The sequence below is a fragment of the Pollicipes pollicipes genome, unplaced genomic scaffold, assembly GCF_011947565.3.
Source record: "Pollicipes pollicipes isolate AB1234 unplaced genomic scaffold, Ppol_2.1 Scaffold_5724;HRSCAF=6776_pilon_pilon_pilon, whole genome shotgun sequence".
Classification (NCBI taxonomy): domain Eukaryota; kingdom Metazoa; phylum Arthropoda; class Thecostraca; order Pollicipedomorpha; family Pollicipedidae; genus Pollicipes; species Pollicipes pollicipes.
In genome coordinates, this window is record NW_023596746.1 from 34,213,187 (window position 1) to 34,230,291 (window position 17,105).

Sequence of the window (17,105 nt, forward strand, 5' to 3'; positions counted from 1 at the left end):
TCAACATGTCGCCGACCGAGAATCTCTGGGCGATACCCAAGGAGGAGTTCAGCAAGATGTCGCTGGCCACTTCAGAGAAGACCCTGTTCCAAAACGTGCAAGCGGCGTGGCGGAGCGTCAGTGCATAGACTCTCGACAACCTGATGCCGGAGCGCATGCGGCGGTGTATGCGACTACGTGGAGATTGACAAATAAATAATCAGGTGGCCTCAATTATTTTCTCTGTTGGTGAGGACGACGCAACCGCGCATCAACTTCGGGACACCCTGTAACTGACAAAGGGATGGAAACATGAACAAGTAACTCACGTTTGAGCGTAGTTGGTGGCAGGTTATTCAAGTCACATTTTTTTTAGGGACGCGAAACATTGTGCCTGATGAATGCTTGCGTGGACAGCAAGAGTACATCACGCCTTGCTCCGACAAAGCTGCGCTTGTCCGAATCCAGGATGACGTTACGTGCCGGCGGCGCAGTGATATCCAACTCTACAGAAACTACTCGACATAGAAACAATCGTGATATCCAATAATTATTCAGCTACTGAATCCGTGAAACCCATCGTATCCCATCCAGGTATCTCTGGAGTTACATTCCCCAGTTAGAATTCAGTCATTTTCGCGCCGTTTCAAGATACTCAAAACGTTGTAGTCGGGAATCTAGGACCACTGCCTGAAGTTGTCGGGAATCTAAAAGGCATTGGTTGCATTGCATCGGACAGGCTCGCATTATATACCGTCCCTGGGAGGCGGTGGTAAAAACGTTGCCTTCCAGGTACTCATCATACGCGTGGATTGCACGCGTGGGTCGCGCGCGTTGGGACTGTTGTGTTGCATGAAAGTCGCGGTCACGCGTTTCGCATCGATCCACGCGTGGACCGTGCTGCTGGCCGTCCGGCCGTCTTCGTGGCACTCTCTCCGACCCGTCAGCTGTGCCGGGGGTCGAGCGCCTCCGGGTGACCGGGGACCGTGATCCGTGGCGCTCTCTCCGACCCGTCAGCTGAGCCGAGGGTCGAGCGCCTCCGGGTGACTGCGGGCCGTAATCCGGGCGCGTCCTATTACGAGTCGGTCCTGGCGTGTGCCTCCTTTGTATGGCGTGGAGGGAGGGCCCTGGTTCGGCAACGTGCAATACGTAACTTATTTATTTTCATGTAAACGATGCACATTTTTAACTTTTTTAACGGGTTTAACGAGTTTTACTGCCAGAAAGCATGCCGCGTCAAAAGTCTGCCAACAATACTTTCTTTGCCGCTTGCTGCCGCACAGACATTGCAACAATGGCGTCACGCAATGTCGCTTGGGTCAGTATGAATTAGGATCTGTGGACATATTCCTGCTTTCGCTTTTAACCACTCAATTTTAAAGCTAGCGACCTACACGCTGCAACGTTCTACTAGTTTCATCGTGCGTAAGTTGACGATTCGAAACGTGTTGTACCTGACCGGTTTGTATTCAGTGGTCCACTTTAAGTCGTTTTGCCACATCCTCTCCGAAATAATTAGCTCAGAGTGGTAGGAGCATATCAGACTCGGGAAAGAATGCGCGCGCGCAATGTACATAACTATTTACTACTCCTTGTGATGCACGATGCGCAGAGGGAGATGGCTTCCTGACGCAAAAGAAGAATCTGAAAATGAAACGGCCGCATTCCGTGAACATTTTTGTAAAGAGGGGGTACCAAATTCCAGGGGCGTCACAATGAAGCGTGTCCCCTCCCTGGGCGAAATCCTGGATCAGACCTGACAGCTGGAGAGGCAGCTAGACTTTTACAAAGCGTATAAGGTCGACGAGGCGGATGCCTTGAAAAAAACTGGCTGGCTATTGAGTTTGTGAGGCGAGGACCTTGACAGCCTCAATGGTGCATGACGCCGATGGGAATTAAAAAGCGAACAGGCCCTGTCGCCGTGCACTGGCGAGGTAGGCACAGGTACTGGCTATGGAAGGCGGTGAGGCGGATGCGACGTTTGCGCTGTTGTCTCCGTCATCGATTGTTGATTTAGGCATGGCCAAGTCGTAGGTCATCCACTTGGTAGACGCAAAAAATGCAGAAGGACCGTGATATCATCATCAAAAAGCAGGTATGTCGCACTTTGATGTATGTTCTTTGCCCAAATACTCGTGCAACTCACGTGGCGTGCTTTTGCTGCTGTTGTATAAGACTGCGCCAGGGGCGGATCCAGGACAAATTGCTCCATGGTGTTAGTCGAATAGTTGACGTGATAACTAGCCGAATGTTATTTCACCGAATGTGAAAAACCCGAATTTAAAAGGCCAAGATGACCGCCTTGTTAAACAGGCCAGCGCTGAAAAGGCGAGAACCAAACTGATCACATGTATTTCTGACGAGATGCGAATTGTCAAAATACGAGCAAGCTAAAGTGCTCATCAGCCGAGAAGCCATTAACCAAAATGTTAAATCACCAGCTGACGTTATGCCGCTGCGGGTTTTAGGCAAAGTAGTTTGGCGAATAAGAAATCGATCAAATTACCGCACGCCTTTCTGTCTAAATGTGAATTTGATGGATGACAATTAAACGAACGTAAATCCACCTTATGGTCCGTAAGCCGAAATGGTGTCGACATATCAATTGGGTGAATGCAAATTTTTTGAACCAATAACGCCCGCTTATGGTGGGCAATTGTCCATGAATTACTCAATACGTTGATATTATTGGTGAGACGTAGCCAATAGTACCAAAGACATTTGGCTAATCTGGTCATTTGGATAGCTTGACGGACCAATAAAAAAGCCTTCACCCCTTTGCCTGACATGATACATTGCAGGTCAAATCTGTCGATGCGCACAAGGGCCCATCCGTTAAAGATTAAAAAGAAAACACTACGCTGTTTTCTGTATCGTCCGCGCATGTTTAGTTCTTGCGTTAGCAGGTGGGTAAACCTTATTTAACCTATGAAATTCGCATTTATCAGTGTTCAGTCACACCCAGCTCATACCATTGAAAAGAGATTTCGAATGTTTGGCCGGACCGGTTCGAATCGCGGTCAATGTTTGACCCTGAACGCAACATATAGGTCCCCGTAGTTCCACGGAGCCCCCAATCGGCACAAAAGACCCTCGGACTGGCATTTGAGGGCCTTGCCTGCTGGCCGGAGTCCCTTAATATGACCTTCAACCGGCCCTTCGTGCCCTTCGGACCCTTCCATCGGGCCCCTGATCGCCCGTCCCGATGGGGCCCAAACTTGAGTGAAGAGGGGGGGGGGGGGGACAGGTGCCCCTTGTGGCACGCCCTGCCTGCGCCCCTGGACTTCCCATGCTTAGCGCAAGACTAGCCTTTTGGACTGCTCGTCAAATTCTCCATGGGCTCATTGTATAACAATGGCCTTCTTTGCATCACACGAGCGGCTGATTTTGTGAATGTTCTATTTCTCGTTACGCCCAGCTGGCACAGGTCAACCACCATGTCTTCAGCGCTGCTTGATACATCGGCCAACCAATTTGCATTTGGTTAACGCATCAGAAACACAATCAGTGCATAGCATATATTTACTTCTGCAGACCGAAGTCATCATAAATATGCAGCAGGTCGAATAACTGAGGATATGCCGTGTCAACAACTATCCAATCAAGCACGGGGATCGGTCGCCAGTAGGTCTGATGACGACATCACAGGCACGAAAACGAACGCCACTGCAGACGAATACCATCGCAATTGGTAGGCGGTAGCAAAAATCAGCTAAAAACCTTGATTTTTGCTCCTACGCTGCCCTACCCACCAGACTAACAGAAAAGTGCTTGCATGGTATGCAGCTCAGCCATTGGTTATAACTGGGCGTATTACGGCGAATGCAGTACTGTATGGAATGCAGGGAATTATCCATATTTGAAGACATGGAAGCATGCATCAAATACTATGAAATAAGCTCGCCTATAACTATTCGTGCACTTTAAAGTGGAAAAGACTGCTCTAGACAACACAATTGCTATGTGTAGTAAATATGCTCCTCAATACGTCATTACTTGATTGTATATCGTGCCTCACACAACATTGATTGGGAGCCAATTGACAGTCGTTACGTCCGAAAATCGTGCTCACGAACGCCAGATATGAACGACTCGACAGTAAAATCTTTCTCGACAGTCAAAAGTCTTATATATATGGGTTAATGACCTTTGATATACCACCAAGTACTGGTTAAACGGCATTGAGCGGGCATTTTTGACAGCTTTTTGACGATTTTGACGACCTTGTATTACTTTAGAGAAAGAGGTCACATCGACTCCCCACCTCCACGTTATGAAAGGGGACGATCATGGCGAGACAAACTCGAAAACTCCAAAATAATTTTCCTGCCGCGGAATGACTTCCCATTTGAAGGTGATGTGAAGCTGCATTTTTGTGAAAAACTTGGAATGTGGTATAATTAACAGACAAAAACATGTAAGTAATTCGAGGCCGTGTGATGAACGAGAATAGGTGGGTGTCGTTCGTTGTTCATCGAAGATGACCCGAGGTGCGATATGGCGTTCTTTGTGTAGAATGCCGTGGCCTGACACGAGCGGACAAGAGCCCATGGTAATTTTCGAGCAGGCACGATTCGGCGGTGTGCACTGCTACGATGCTCTGATGTACCAATAAAAGTTGAACTGAACTTGTAAGATCTTTTCAACAGACATGGCGATGACAGGAAGAACATAGTAGGTAAGGGCTGGTATCCGGATGTGGCTCAACTTGGCAATATTAAGAAAATAGCGTGACTGAAGATTTGACACGCGTGGGAAGTTAATGTCAGCAAGCCAGGTCTTGAATCTCGGTATTACAGGGTATTCAGCTGCAAGTGTGTTGATAATAATCGACCTTCATTTTTCCAAGAGACATTGGTTAAACGATGGTATCAAAAAAGGCATTAGTTATGTTGAGGAAACCCAACGTTTTGAAGCTGCGCTCATGGTCAATTTTCTTAGCAGACGCCCATCAACAGCATCCCATATTTTTTCATTCTGCGATGCACCGCACAAAATGTGTTGAGTGCATTCCCCGACACTCTTTATGTGGCATAACCAGGCAGAATATACACCACCGAACTGTACTCATACTGTCATATCATATCATACTGTCCCGCAATGTACTTCGTCCAATAATTCCACCATCAGGTTTGCAAAGAAGTCCTAGAAAGGTGAATTGTGCGGACTGTCATGTGAAACTACCGTTTATCTAAGGTAGCCCAGATAAAAGTGCATTTCTCGCACAACCAAGACTGCGGCTCTTTCGAATATTCATTCAACGGCAAAATGTGATAAAAGCAGTGGTAGTCGTCAAGGATTTCACATTCGTCAAACCATGACTACACAGAAGATCTCATTGTGAGGACCAGAACGAGTACCTTGGCGACACCACCTCATAGCCCTGTATCACTGACGCTTCCATACCCTTCTGGGTGGCCCTGGAGCGACTTTCGCCTTTTCAACATGCCGACAAATGCGTTCGGGATTTTGTATTCGGCAAAAAACATTCAGTAAAACGACATATAGCAACTGACCTGGAAATTGAAATAATACCGTCACCAGCGAGGGTTTCCACAGCGTTTTTGTGGTAGTATGCAAAAATTCGCGGCTCGTTTTGCCGTTTTCGATATGTTTATCGCATGGATCGAGTTCCAGTCAAGATCACCTATATTATACAAGGTCATCCCATGCCACGAGCAGAAGTCAGGTGAAGTAAATCTTGCCCCTGCTTGGCCACTTCCCAAGCAGAGGCAAGACCGGGGGCCACGATTTGCATTCGTCTGCGTTCTTGAAACAGTGGTTTGGGCCCCTGTGTCGATCAGGGGCCCACAGTGTCCTAACAGATCATGGGGGATCATGTGTCGGCTAGCGGCCCCGAGTCGGTCACGGACTTTGAGGAGGTCCGAAGAGGGGCCCAAGGACCCTTCGTGGCCAATGATCAAGGGCCTGACTGGAAGGCTGAAGGGCCTGAATGGCTGAGTGAACGCCATATTGAGGACCTCCGTCCGTAGGGCCTCGATCTCAAATGTCAGTTAGAGAGTCTCTTGCACCGATTGGGAACCCCTGATTGGGACAGAGCGTTCCTCCATTTCGGCCAGAGATCACAACACCGAACAGTTGTCTCCGTGTTGGTCTGAGCTCTTGGGATCCATTTCCCAAGCAGGGACACGATCGAGACCGCGATTCACATTGGTCGTGGTCCCCTGCAACAACACAGAGCTCTTGTGTATTCACGAAAAGCAACAGCAACACGAAAAACAGAGATTTTACCTATGCCCCTCCAGTTTTCACCACCACATTCTGGCAGCACCACTTCGCAGTACTGTAAATGCCAGTCCGTTCTCAACATTAATATAAAATTCGCATCGGTGAAATAGACGCTCGGACTACCATCTAAATAAACAATTTGACGCTCTGGAAGGTTAAAATGTGCTTCTTTCAGAAGCGTCGTCACCGTCATTTTCAGAAGCGTCGTTTCATCCACGCATTGGCCACGGCTTAGTGTTAGCCACGGGACCGCCGCTGCGCGACTTACGGAGACTTGAGACAGAGTCTGGCGTCGAGGTTTTGATCCAAATACTTGCGAGCGCCCGTGTTCAAAACTACGTGCATAATTTGTATCGCTAATCAATTTTGACTGAATGTTGAACATTGCCAGGCGAACATAGCTGGGCCAAGTTTATACACACTGTTCACCCATTTCAATCTAGAATTTACACTCGCGCGGTCCTTAATATCTTTGTGGAACCCAGACAAAATTCTGACGAAGCTTCGAGTTCTATCGGTTTAGAAACAGCTCGCTGGGCCGTTGCAAAATGGGAAGCTCCGGCGATTTATTTCACGCAGTCGTTTAACGCATGTTTTATTCAGTTTATTGACTAAAAATTCAGTCAGAAATATCTATCAGTACCTTTTGGCTTCTATGTTAGCTATAGAAGGAAAAGAGAAATAAAAAGGAATGAAAAGGATGCCTTTGGAAAATTGGTCTATAACCGTTTTTTGGGGGAGTGGGGTGGGGGTGGGGGCCATTTCACTACAGGCCTTCAACCCTGTATCAACCCCTTGCCAAGGCCCTGGCTACACGCCTGAACACAGATCTGCGTAGGGTTCCGTTATTATCAAAGTGTCGACCCGTCGCGCGCGATCGACGGATTCGTCGGTTTCCGCCCGCCTCCCGCGCCGGCTGTGGATCGGCGTGCAGTGTTCTTGAAAACAGTCGCTTCTCGTAAACCAGACGAGAAAGAGACGCTTTTTGGTGCTAGAATACGAGCAAAGGATGTCACATAAGCTACCGACAGTTTGAGTGCGATTGCACAATATACTGAAGATCGATATACTAGGAAAACTTTATGGGGGTCGCATCAATCCCGCCTATCAGAGCGAGGGCTAAACTTTGGCATCGGGAACGCAGCTTCTACGAGCCGATCGAAATTGCTGGGGAAACGGGTTTTGAGGTGGGTTAGGTCAATCCTATCGGCTCAGCCACCCGAGCAGATGTGGCAAATATGACCGTTGGAGTTGGCCGGCCTTTTGCCTTTTTCCCTTTCAAACGCTTCTGCTTTAACGACATCTTTAATAATCGTTATACGGCTCCGCTCAATTTTCGCATAGTGATATTTCTGTCCATGGACGCCTATGCTATTTATTTTGACGACTTGGAGGGCGCAGCGAAATGCACTGAAATGAGGGTTTTTACAACATAACCAGACCGAGTAGTTCGCTGATAGAAACAGAAAACTAAATGTACCACACAGCAAATTGCAGGCCTAACAACGACCCCAAAAAGGTACCAAGATTCAGTCATGGATTTCACAGGACAGCTGATGAAAAAGTGCCGTTGCCCACATTGAATGGTTTGTCAGGCCCACAAATCCCACGTAACAGTGCAGGTCTTTTTGTTTTAGTAGCACATTCTTTTGGTTTTTGAGCTCCCGAGGAACTCAAAATAGCGCAGATGTGTGTTGCAGTTGACGCGGCGGACGGCGACGAACGATTACAATTAGGTGTATTGTGGAGACGCGGGTGTGTGACCATCTTAAGTTATGTTGGTTCAGTAAGCGCAGGGCTCAATCTAACGTAATTGTTTGGTGGCGTGACTAAGAAACATTGAGGCGAGTGCACTTGTTACGGCATATTTGCCCTCTGTTGCATGTCCATTGCGAACGCAATAGGCGGTATTTGTGGATACGCTATTGGTTTTTAAGTACAATGTCCTTTACCCCTATGCTGAGGGGGAACAAGAGCTTGAGAACATTGGATGTGGAAGGTAGCATCTGAACAGTATTATGACAAGCTTATGCCACCATGCTGTTACAGTCAGCAGACCTGACGGTTACTATAACAAAATTATGAATTTCTTTTCTTTTCATATGCCCATTCAGCTTGTAAGACATGGGTAGTAATGTGGTGGAATATGAGCTTGAGATGCTGGGTGCTGTTAAAATCATGAAGCTATTGTGCTAGTAAAGCTCCTGCCTTCGTGATGTGGCATAATACTAGGCTTGCTTTTGGCAGATCCATGTGTTGTATCAACTTTATTTTGTTCAATGTTTGTGTTAAGAAATGCATTGAAAAGCTGAGGTCATATAGCACCAAGATGCCTGGCAACTTGCCCATGACTGACATGGCCTGTGGCCAAGGATGGCAGCAAATGGCTGAAACAGTTTTTGCCAGTCAGTTTTTACTGAATATGACTGGCTGACAGAAAAAGCTGATGGCATAAAAACTGGAAGGAAGTGGCAGAATGCTAAGCATAGAAAACCATGTTGCTATGGTGCATCTTTCATTTAACAGCTTAACACCAATACAAATTTCATTTTTAACACTGCCAGAACATTGCTGGCTTAGAACATTATTAGCATAGTGCCTTTCCAGATGTGTTCAAGCAAAAGTATTGCACAGAGTACTGTTTGCACCATTCTGATGTAAAAATATTTGAGCCTGCAGGTTCTGACATTCAACAAAAGTGATCCAGTGGTTGTTGCTCCATGACATATTTCTGGAACAGATAAGATGGATGTCTCACAACATGCTCGCTAAATGGAATTTCTGAGAAGGCTGATGTTGTCTGCGAAAGCAGAACTAATTAATGTTATCTGCCCTGATATTATGAGGTATTTGTGTGACATTGCATTCTTGCTTTGTGACATTGCAGAATGCATACCTTACCTTGATGCAAATACACAATGGAGATGCATCATGACAAAGTGAACACAACTACATATTATAACCTGCACCTTGATAGAGATGGCAGTGCAGCATCAGCTTGTATCAGGAGCTCATGACATATTTGTGTGTACAATTTAATATATCAACTGTCAGCTGCCAGCTAGAAACAAATTTTGACTGTCTGCTCATGTATGAAGTTTGTTGGTATAATGTTATGCACCATCGCTAGCTGCCTGGTAGTGGATCCACACCTTGTGTGGTAGCACACAACCACTAATTGTTTAAGACTAAGCTTCATATCACAACCCTGGGCTGGTGGTTGTAGGTCACAGGCTTAGATGAAAATTCCTGTATGAATCAGCAGATATGTATACTATGCATTGTGATAATCCTGTTGTATCATAAGTGGGGTTTTCCTTGTTTTGTTAACCACTCAGGAACTGTGGCAAAGAATTGCAACATCTGCAATGCAAAGCCCAAGAAAAAAAACTGGGAAAAAGGGCAATAGTACCTAAAACCTATGGTGAAGGCTCATGCATTTTTGCAGCTTTGAAAGGCATTAACTGTAAAAGTCTGGTGGTAGTAGGCATCCTGACAAAACACAATGCTGTTTTCAACATGATGTGCCTGTGTGGCACATGCAAACATCAGTGGCATGTTCGACATGGGAAGGACAAAGTCTGCAACCCGTCAAAACTTGCTGAATGGCAAATGAAATTGGGACTATCATCCTTACAAAGAAGAGTGACAGCAAAACAAAATGAGCACATTTTGACTTGGCGAAGAACAGACTCACACTGGTGCCAGTGCAAGTCCGTGCATGCAGCGGCGCACGTGCGCTCGTGCTGCACCACAGACTTGACAGCTTGGTGATGTTTTTCAGAATTCATGTCAGATCTCAACAGTATGGGCAGATATCACCATGAAGATATCACCACCTCAGACGATATCACCACATAGGATATCACCGCCTCATACGCATGTGGCGCCTCATCTTGATCCATGTGCCATCCCTACTTAACTTGGAGCATGGCCCGGTATATACCAAAGGCGTCTGAAATTTAGTGCCAAAACATGTCATCAGTGTCTGTAACATCCATTGGTCAAGAATCATGGAGTGCCCACCTTCAACATCTGTCTTGGAACTGGGGCAGGTTACCCTGGCCTATACAGAGCCATGCTATAGGCATGGTACTTTAGATGTTGGACAAAAAGTCCAAAGTTATTACAACTGGCAGATTGTCCTTTGCATCAAGAGCTTGTAATCTGTAAATTTGATTTAAAGTCTGATAACAGAGCCTTTTGACATGTAAGGAAGCTTACAAGTGCAGCCGCTTTCCAGCACAGCTTCTTCCAGTTTCGCTCCTATCAGTCCTTAGCACAAACCATGACATTTGACTCTATGTGCACTGGAACTTCAGTGTGGTTCAGTTGTACCTGGCCTAGCTACCTCCCATTTATTTGATATATTCCTGTTGTTTTAGTTGTGGTTGTTATATTTGTCTGCATAGGTTCCAAACATGCCCATCTTTCACTTTCATCAGTTTCTTATTACATGTTGAGCTCTGTTCACTCGCAACCATCAGCTTCGCCTGGGAACATCGAACATTCCCGCGAAATGCTCTGATAATGATATTGATTATGATACCAGCCGTGCTGGCTATAGTGGCTACATTGTATTGGCATATAGCTGGTGCATATATATATATATATATATATATATATATATATATATATATATATAAAGAATAAAGTCAATGATACTATTTAGAATAGCTTTAAGTTATAATGAATGCCATACTGACAATATTGATCTTGTTTGTTTTAGGCAAACAACCAGGTCTGCGATGATGGCTGGCTCCTCAGCAGTTGAGTCAGACGCAAAATTTGATTCGTTCTACAATGAGGTAGGTTATTGGCTTGCCTATGTTGTACATCTTTGTTGTTCAATGTATTCTTGTGCCTTGACTTAGAAGTGAGCCATTAGTGTTTTCCAGCTGTGATAAGCGTAAGAGGGCTTTGCTGTTACATTGATCGACCATTTTGTTGATTGTGTTTGTTCAAAGCAGCTGTATACATCTAGAAATGACTTATCCACCAAAGGTTTGCAACATGCTAATAATATTTCACTTAATGTTTGCCTTGCATGTTCTCGAAATTTGTTACTGAAGTGTGTTTACCAACATCTGGGTTTACCTGCAGGTAAAGAAGATCGAGAAACAGGATTCGGTGCTGACATCTGCCCAGCAAATTGAACGGTTGCTGCGACCAGGGGCCACCTACAGAAATTTGAACCCGTTTGAGGTTCTGCAGATTGAACCTGACCTCCCCATTGGTGACCTGAAAAAGAAGTACAAACGTGTAAGTTTGTAATTATTTTTAATTGCTCTCTTCATGGGTACTTGGTTGTTTTACAGGTAAAATACTAAGTCCAGGAGTATAAATACTATATAAATACTAAAATACCATGCCAACTCAGTGGATTTGTCCTCCGTGATTACGTATTTGAGGCTTGTTTTAGCCATATTGTGGATATTCTATTTGCAGAATCAAAACGAGTTCGTGACTCATGGTTTGAAAACATTTTTTTTAAGTCGCTTGGTTCCCATTTCAGATGTCCATACTAGTGCATCCAGATAAAAATCCTGATGACAGGGAGCGCGCGCAAACTGCCTTCGACAGTGAGTAAACAACTTCCGGCTGCAAGTTTTCGAAGAGCTATCGACCATCGGAAACTTGATGTTCTCCTGGTCCGCCTCAATTATGGAATTATACGAGCGGGATTGCAGATAGAGCTAGTCTTGTCGTCGACTGACCGGAAATGTAGCTTCGATGGGCCGGCCCCACCAGGACAGCCACGTGTTCGAGGGAGCTTTTTCTTTGTAGCCATAAAAAGTAGCGCTGTGCAGTTTTCATCAATAAGTAACACAGTTCGTTAAAAGTTTGGTGCAATATTTACAATGCATCTGCATTTCCGGCATTTAACGAGGCATGGGTCTTCCGCCACATTTACTCACCATGCTGCCACCTCATCCCTTTGATTAGCATGATCAAATTTACATATTTTGACATGAACTGTTTTCAAGTTACTAAAAAAGCTGAGGAAGACGGATCGAAACAAGATCCGGATCCGGACGACCCGGGGTAGCAGCGACACCTTGTGGAATACTGACGACGGTTAAGGACAGACAGCCCTATTAATCAGATCGCCACGTGCCACGTGCAGTGCCACACACACACACGTGCAGCCCTATTAATCAGATCGCCACGTGCAGGCGATCAGGTGCTGTCGAGCGCACACCACGGATCCGCTCTTCTTTTTAAGGGGGGGGGGGGGGCGGGAAAGGGAGGCCAGGGTTCGGTGACCAGAGCAGATAAGGGTGCGGCACCAACTTCACATTGCAGGTAAATGTATCCTGAATGCATCAATAAACGACCACAACACTGTCCGACCCATGGGCTCGCCAGTGGTGTAGACCAGCCGGTGACCAATGACACCCGTTCTGAGACCGATACGAATGCGATGCATTGCGACCTGCCTGAATTGCGCGCTCGAATGACACTGTGTTCACGTCCGATCACTGAACACACGGATGGGTATTTTCCAGTACATTTATTAAATCTGCCGAGCGGGTCTCTTGAGGCAACAGGCTACACTGGTTGCGTTTTTGTATCAGCTGCATACCACTAACAACTCGCCCGTGTTCAACTCGATCACCCGACGGCGTAGAGGACCTTTGTCTGATGACACAAAGCATAAGTGAGGATTGTAAAACGTGCAGTTTTAGCGAGCGGCCTGTGTTGCTTTTACGTGTGAACCAAACCAGCCGCACTGATACCTTCCAAATATGTGTTCAAGCATTTTCTTTGCTGGTGTGCCCGGCATCGGCCATTTTTATGGTTTTTTTTAAGCTCTTTGCTTTGTTAATCGCACCTGACCACTATCCTTGAAACATCTTTTGTATCGTTGCTGTCTATTGCTAGCTGCTTATACAGTTGCATTCGATGTAATGTGTCTGTGTCTTTCAGTCATCAACAAGGCTTACAAGGCGCTAGAAGACGAGACAACTAGACAAAAATGCATGGATGTTGTTGAAGAGGCCAAGTTTAAGGTGGATAGTGCTGTAAGTAGACATCATACCATCCAGGATCACAGTTGTTCGTGCGCTGTTGAGCATGTTGCTTTGAGCGCAAGGGGGCACTTCGGGATACACCAGGATGCTGTGTAAAAATCCTGGTAGCCGTCCAATCTCATTTGGACGGTGAGCGTGAGTATTGACGGTGCTCTTGTGTGTTGTGGGCATGAGGACTCACCCGTTACGTGACCGATGTCTAGGATGCTGTTGTGTCTGACCCAAAAAAGCTCTATGTCTCGGCGGTTGTGGTAATTAGCGTTAGTGCTTGCCAGCCATCAAGTGTGGAGATTGGCCACTGGTGACATAACAGCGGCAGTACGTTATGTCTATGTCTAGAGGGAATGCTTCACATCTGAGGGCATTGAAGCAAGCATGAGATGTGATGAAACAAGCTCACTTATAACTATTGGTAATTTTTATGTGGAAAAGGCCGCACTAGACAGCACAGACTGTCGAGTAAATATGCTTTTCAATACGCCATAGTTTGGTTACGTCGTGACATCTTGCACATAATTGATTGAGAGCCAATTGACGGCCGTTATATCTGGAAATGGCGCTCACGAACACCAGGCATGAACGCCTAGACAATTACATTTTTTTCGGCCTTGATCGCCGCACGGCTTATAGAATAGCAGGATTTGAGTGGCGTTTCTATCACGTCATGAATGCCGAGGTAACTCAGATCCTCTTCCCGATATACCTTTTTCTATTTTCGCGGGCGTCTAGCTCAGAGAGAAGCTCAGAGGTCTTAGGTCTTGAGAAAAGCAGAATCGTGAACAGTGCGGAAACGTCTTCAGGATGGCTATTTCAGTTCAAAACCCCACATAAATGTGGAACGCTCTCTTTAAGTGCCCTATTGCAAAGGATCTTACATCTGCGTTCATGCTCATAAGGACTTTCGTTTATTGAAACGTTCAACCGTTTAATGGTACTTTTTGTGACTATCGTTATCATGTTACAGATCCAGGAGAAGCGTAAGAAGCTCAAGAAAGATGGTAAAAAGGATGTGTCTGTGGACGAAGATGATCCCGAAAAGTACAAGCGTGCCATACAAGTTCAAACCATGAAGCTCTTCGCTGATATGGAGAGGAAGCGACGAGAGCTAGAGGTACAGGACGCGTTAAGTGCGATAACTCTGCTGCGTGATTATATGTTGAAGAAAATGTATAATGGAAGGGCCCACCGGTAGAAACAATCACTGATAGAAAACACGTCTAACTGTAGAAGGATGGCAAGATTTCCAAATATGGCAACGCTTGCAGCAGTCTTTAAAGGTGACATTTTCGGGTATATTGTCCCAACGACATAAGCTGAACAAAAACTGCAAAAATATCAATGTTTCCGTTTCTCTGCATCTGTTTGGGACCAAACAAGCCGTGAACAGGAAAATGTCCGTTTCGTTGCAGAAAGCTTGAGAAACCTGTTTTGGTACGGGCAGTTCCTTAAATGCGTCATGCAAACACGCTAGGCATGCTCGATTATGCGGAAGAAAACGTTTGAACGACACATTCTAGGGACAGAGCTCCTTTCCTTCCACGACGTTTTCTATAATGTTGCAGGTTCAGGTTGGACGGTGTTCGGAAATTGCAGGCCCTACAATAAATGAGAATCAGGCAGGCCTCCGATGGCCTTGGCTCAGACATCACGGATTATTTTTATGTGCGGGGTAACGTGAACACTTAAAGTCGGGATCGAATGCATATGAAATGTCACTTTAGCAATGTCTTGTGGTCCACTTATTCTCCTCTAAATTTTCTGGACGGTAATTTTTAGGGACAATGTCTCCATCAGGGACTTCTTGTAAATGTCATGACTTCTTGTGACGGTCTTAATCATGTGATTGACTACGGTTGCAGTGTGTGTGTAGTGGCAACAACGGAAAAAATTGTGGCGTTGGGGTTCAGAAGATGAGTTGTTTCCGTGCCCTTTCATTTGACACTGTCTTGTGCACGTTTCGTGCACGATGTCCCATTATATGGAATGTGTCCGTTCTTCTCATCTTTCTCAGTTTAATGCTACGATTTCTTGTTGCTTTTAGACTCGGGACCAAGAAGAAAGGAAAAGAAAGCGAGAGCAAGAAATCGAAGAGGAAGAAACCAAGAAAGCTCAAAAGGAATGGAACAAAAACTTCGAGGTACTGCTATCAGTACTTTTCACTTAGCTGCGTTAACAACCACGCGCACGCCAACCTCGCTCAACCTCGTTTGTTTCGCATTGGCTGTGTAACACGTTTTAAAAAACTAAGCTCTCGTTTTGAGCTCCTCGTACAACTGTAAAGATCGTTATCCGTTCTAGTTATGACCTTAATGGAACATTTATTTACATACCGTGGCAAACGACGCAGCCAATGTTGCGCTGCCTTTCAGAGTCCCAGTTTCTGGTTCAATCCATCGTATGGCGTCGATGTTGGGCTGGCTCCCATCGACGTAAACGGCGTGGTAATTTGCGACGGGGCTACTGCTGTTATAAACATGGTACAGTCTCATGTTATGACGATTACTCCATGGTATGTTTTGCATTAACTCTAACCGTTTTGGCGTTTTGTCTCAGGAGTCTAGGGAAGGCCGCGTGACGAGTTGGCAGAACTTCAAGGCCGGAAAGACCTCAAAAAAGGCTGCCAAAGCGAAAAAGCCCCTTGGCTTCCGGCCCCCGAAGCTGAAGCCGGAACAGCGGTAGTGTGTGGGCCGAGGTGCCTCGGTTTGCCGGGCACTCGGCTGTACAGAGGCTGCAGTCCGTGTACTGTACCATAGGGAAGCACTGACCAGGTGGCCGCGTGGTGGACGATGTGTGGTCCTGGAGCGTCATGTGGGTCCGGAGCAGACGGATAGCAAGAAGCCCAAACCACCAGCGGACGGACCCGACGCACGGGACGTTGTGGAGCTCGCCAAAGAGTGGCAGTTCGGTGAAGCGACGCGGCGCCGCGCGGAAGAGTGCCAGTTCGGAGTCTTGCGGCGAGGCGACCGCACCGAAGATCGCACCATGTCACTGGTCTGAAGAAGCGGTCAGCGAGCGTTTGCGCGCCGGGACACGCACTGCACGTACCACTGCAAAGCCCCGTGATGCGCAGACTGGTCAGTGTGGTGGATGTGAGCGGAGCTGTAGTGGCTGGCCGTGCTGGCCGGTGGTAGTGTTCAGCTCAAGGTGGAGCCAGGCCGCGGCTTTTCGATTGGGTCGCCCTTAGACTCATGTGCTGTATGTCATGAGCACCACGCGCTCCTGGAAAAGAATCACGATTGCTTTTTGCTTGATGTTGTGCCTAAACATTGCACTTTTATGTTTCTTTTCTCGTTCAGAGTATTATACAACCTTTTCATTTTAGACATGTAGTTGTGCCAATGCTGTTGACACTTCGGGTTGTGTCGTAATGTAATGGTCGCATCACCAAACATTTTGTGAGATAAAGTGTTCGTCTCGGGGCTCTGAGCTGTTACGGGACTGTGTCAAAGAAGCACGGCCCGCTATTATGGCGTGAGCTCGGTATAAATTCACAGTTTTACTCATCCACATTTAAACCGGAGAAGTCTTCGGTTAACATGGCACGAAATGCCTTGCTGGCTGCCCGGGTCCTGACAGCTTCAAATTCGCGTGGTCGATAGACTCGTGTGCGCTGTGACACCATTGCTCGTCAGGCGTGATGTTTCGGCCCCTGCGGTGGACGGCCAAACAAGGTGCCGCAGAAGGTGTGCCGCTCCAGTGATGTGCAGGGCAGGACTTACGGCGGCCGCCAGCGCACGGCAGTGTGTTCAGGACGTACTGTTACCTGGCACCAGCAACGTCATAGGAAAGCGGGCCGTACGTTTCCGGTGGTTGGGCATAAAGATAACAAATCCACTGTGGTTG

The 17,105-nt window shown here is 46.6% G+C and overlaps 1 protein-coding gene across 1 annotated transcript; it reads left to right on the plus strand.

Annotated features, from left to right (window-relative positions):
* The first annotated feature begins 7,941 nt into the window (after window positions 1-7,941).
* On the plus strand, window positions 7,942-16,878 carry LOC119103821 (dnaJ homolog subfamily C member 8). The gene is made up of 8 exons (XM_037227479.1): window positions 7,942-8,072; window positions 10,958-11,036; window positions 11,332-11,490; window positions 11,744-11,810; window positions 13,159-13,253; window positions 14,227-14,373; window positions 15,304-15,399; window positions 15,816-16,878. The coding sequence occupies exons 2-8, from the start codon at window positions 10,977-10,979 to the stop codon at window positions 15,939-15,941; spliced, it is 750 nt and encodes a 249-aa protein (XP_037083374.1). The 5' UTR covers window positions 7,942-8,072; window positions 10,958-10,976; the 3' UTR covers window positions 15,942-16,878.
* Window positions 16,879-17,105: the final 227 nt, after the last annotated feature.

Bases quoted from the DNA above. Each gene is read 5' to 3' on its own strand.
- LOC119103821 (XM_037227479.1), top strand. From the start codon at position 10,977: ATGATGGCTGGCTCCTCAGCAGTTGAGTCAGACGCAAAATTTGATTCG. The intron at 11,037-11,331 runs GTAGGTTATTGG...GTTTACCTGCAG, and splicing joins TTGATTCGTTCTACAATGAG to GTAAAGAAGATCGAGAAACA. The intron at 11,491-11,743 runs GTAAGTTTGTAA...TTCCCATTTCAG, and splicing joins TGAAAAAGAAGTACAAACGT to ATGTCCATACTAGTGCATCC.